This window comes from Octopus bimaculoides, chromosome 11 (assembly GCF_001194135.2).
Source record: "Octopus bimaculoides isolate UCB-OBI-ISO-001 chromosome 11, ASM119413v2, whole genome shotgun sequence".
In the NCBI taxonomy this organism is placed as follows: domain Eukaryota; kingdom Metazoa; phylum Mollusca; class Cephalopoda; order Octopoda; family Octopodidae; genus Octopus; species Octopus bimaculoides.
Window position 1 is genome coordinate 54614130 of NC_068991.1, and position 3214 is coordinate 54617343.

The following is a 3214-nucleotide window of genomic DNA, read 5'->3' on the forward strand; positions in this document are numbered from 1 at the left end:
TATACTGACTGGAAGGTATCATTTTGCAATTATTTATGAATTAAAGTATTTTTTTACCTTTAGTGTTTTCTATTAAAGTTTATTTCTAGCCATTGTAATATCTTTGAAAATATATATTTGTGTGTGCCCGTGCGTGTGTGTGTGTGTGTGTGTGCATGTGCATGCGCGTGTGCATATATATATATATATATATATATATATATATACACACACACACATATACATATGTACACGTGTATATTTTTATATTTATATGTGTGTATATAATATGTATGTGTGTATATAATATACCTGTGTGTATGTGTGTGTGTGCAATTATGAAAGTGTCCATATATGTATGTGTAGACGTGTATATATTTGTATTTGTAGAAGCATTTCCTTCTTACGACTCAAACTGATTTAAGTATATTTTGTCTTTCTTTTGAACATCTATTTATCCACATCACATTACTTATGGCTCCGTTAGAGAGACCATCTCAGTGGAACTAGCCAGGTATATAAGCTTCCTTTCTGTCAGTTTAAACAGCATGGGTTGAGTTTGGATAAACACCCAACAATTACCACCTCACTAGACAATACAGCATTGTTTTATTTTCTGTTTGTTTGTTTTTATTTTCATTCCTAAGAAAGAAAACCAACTAATCAATTCTTTACTTTCCTCTCATCTTTCCATACCTTTTGCTAACCTATTTTACACCTGCATGGCACTGTCTTCTTGTTACTTCTATAATAGTAACTATTCTGAAATTTCTAATATCTTCATCACCTACCTCTCTCCTATTGCCTGTTTTGAAATATAGAGTTTATAGATATTTAACATTAATTTCCTTTTTAATAAATTCAACAAACACTAATGAAACAAACCCTTCATTAAATTGCAAAACTGATTTATTTTCTATTAAGTATCTGTATCATATTTTAAAGTAATAACAAATGAAATTCCCAAGACGTAATATAATATTTTCTTCTCATGAGTTCAGATTGGACCACATAAATGCTGTTTTTTTTCCTGTTTGGAAAGTAAAGAGAAAGTGATTCTGTTTGGAAATTTTCTTTTCTTTGTTATTATTATTTATTTATTTTTAGTCAACTTTGATTTCACCAATAATGTATTTGATGTAATCTTTAGTCATCTAACCTTTTAGACATTTGGTTTAGCTACTTTTTCTTAATAATTTGCTTTAAGACTTTAATAAAGCTGCAGTGGTTTTTCTCCAGAGATTTTCATTTCATTTTTTGTCACAGTTGTTTCTTTTATTATTATTATTATTATTATTATTATTATTATTATTATTATTATTATTATTATTATTATTATCATTATTATTTTTTTTTTTTTTTTTTTTTTTTCTTTTTGCAACTGTGTGTTTACTAGAACCCAAACGTCTTCAATAAGACATCATAACAATGGCAAGTTTGTCAATATCTAACAAACTATGTACTCTCACAAAATTCTTCATTCCAACAAGATTATTTTGTTACAAATGTGTAATCATAACAAATATATTGCTGTATATTTTTATTGTATTTATATGTATAAACATGGTTATATATATATATATTTCATTCATTCAGCTCCTGATCCCACAACCATCCTATTTATATATGATTCAAATGCATACAATGCACACTCATCATGCACAAACACTATTAAATGAATTGGTAGTCAATATATAATATTCAGTTTATAAATAAAATGCTGCACAAAGAGACAAATAGAATGATTATATGTATGTACATACAAATATACATAACTGACACCCTGTTGGTTTGAGTGTTCCAGTTGATCTGATCAATGGAACAGCTTGCTCATGAAATTAACATGCAAATGGTCAAACACTCCACAGTATGTGTACTCTTGATGTAGTTTTCCGGGGGATTCAGTGTGACATAGAATATGGCAAGGCTTGTCCTTTGAATTACAGGTACAACTCATTTTTGCCAGCTGAGTGGACTGGAACAATGTGAAATAAAGTGCTTTGCTCAAGAACACAATGTGCCACCAGGAATCAAACTCATGATCTCACAATCATGAACCAAATAACCTAATATATATATATATATATATTATGCATGTATATTATATGTAATACATGCATATATATGTTAAAAATATATATTATACATTATATATGTACAATATATATTATATGCATATACAGTATTTGTGTGTGTGTAGATATATTATTATATTATACAGCACACACACACACACACACACATACACACACACACACACACATATATATATATCATCATTTTACATACAGTCTTCCATACTGACATACAATGATAATAGTAATATTGATCGCAGTGTCTCATACAAAACACACACATGCATGTGTGTGTGTGTGTGTGTGTGTGTGCATGTATATCTATATGTATATAGATATTATCAGCATCGTCATCATCATTTTAGTATCAACTTGTCCATGTTTGCATGGGTCAGGCAGAGTTTATTATAGCAAATTTTAAGGCCAGATGCCCTTCCTGTCACCAACCCTTGCCTCTCACCCATTTAACGTGTTGAATCTATTTATATCTGTCAACATGTTATATGCCTATGATACAGAGTTTAAGACACTCAAATCATTGCATAAGAAATAGTTTCTTAATCTGGCTCCAATGTTTGGATTTACTCACAAGTAGGAATAGATTACCTGACCTTAACTGTAGATTAATGACTGGTATCAAATGATTACCTGATCTAACTTATTATCTAATCTCAACTACAGGATTACCTGATTAAAGCATATCATTATTTAAATTCTATTGGAACCATTTAAAAGTTGCAAGACTGTAGTAAAGTCAGAAAATATTAAATCTATAAATATGCATACTTTAATATCTTAAGAGAAATATTCCTATTTTTCATCTGATTTGAATGTAATATTTGTTTAGCAATTTCACAACTGAAAAGTTTTCGAATTAGAGTCAGTAAATTATTAATAGCAGTTTTTATTTTGTTTGAGATTTACTGAATTTCATTTAATTTCAATTGCATCTCCAATGTCATTCCCAATTTATGAATCACCAACGGAATAAAGTTTTCTTAACATACAAAGTTTGTTAAATGTTATGAATTGAAGTTCTTTTGATTTTTCAAATGACAACGAACTTTTTCTTTTAAAACTCTTCATAGATAAATTGCTTCTATAATTTCTAATTGTTCACTTTTTCATATTATATCATATATATATACATACATACATAT

General features: G+C 28.5%; 1 protein-coding gene across 16 annotated transcripts in view; it reads left to right on the forward strand.

Annotated features, from left to right (window-relative positions):
• Nucleotides 1–3214, forward strand: part of LOC106881762 (ryanodine receptor 2) — a 381060-nt gene that overhangs the window by 257453 nt on the left and 120393 nt on the right. For 14 of the 16 annotated variants that reach the window (XM_014932251.2, XM_014932252.2, XM_014932258.2 and 11 more), the window contains one exon: nt 467–493. The exons of the other annotated variants lie outside the window; for them this stretch is intronic. In XM_014932251.2, coding sequence (XP_014787737.1) covers nt 467–493 — 27 coding nt within the window. The remainder of the gene's footprint in view (nt 1–466; nt 494–3214) is intronic. 16 annotated transcript variants of the gene reach the window in all.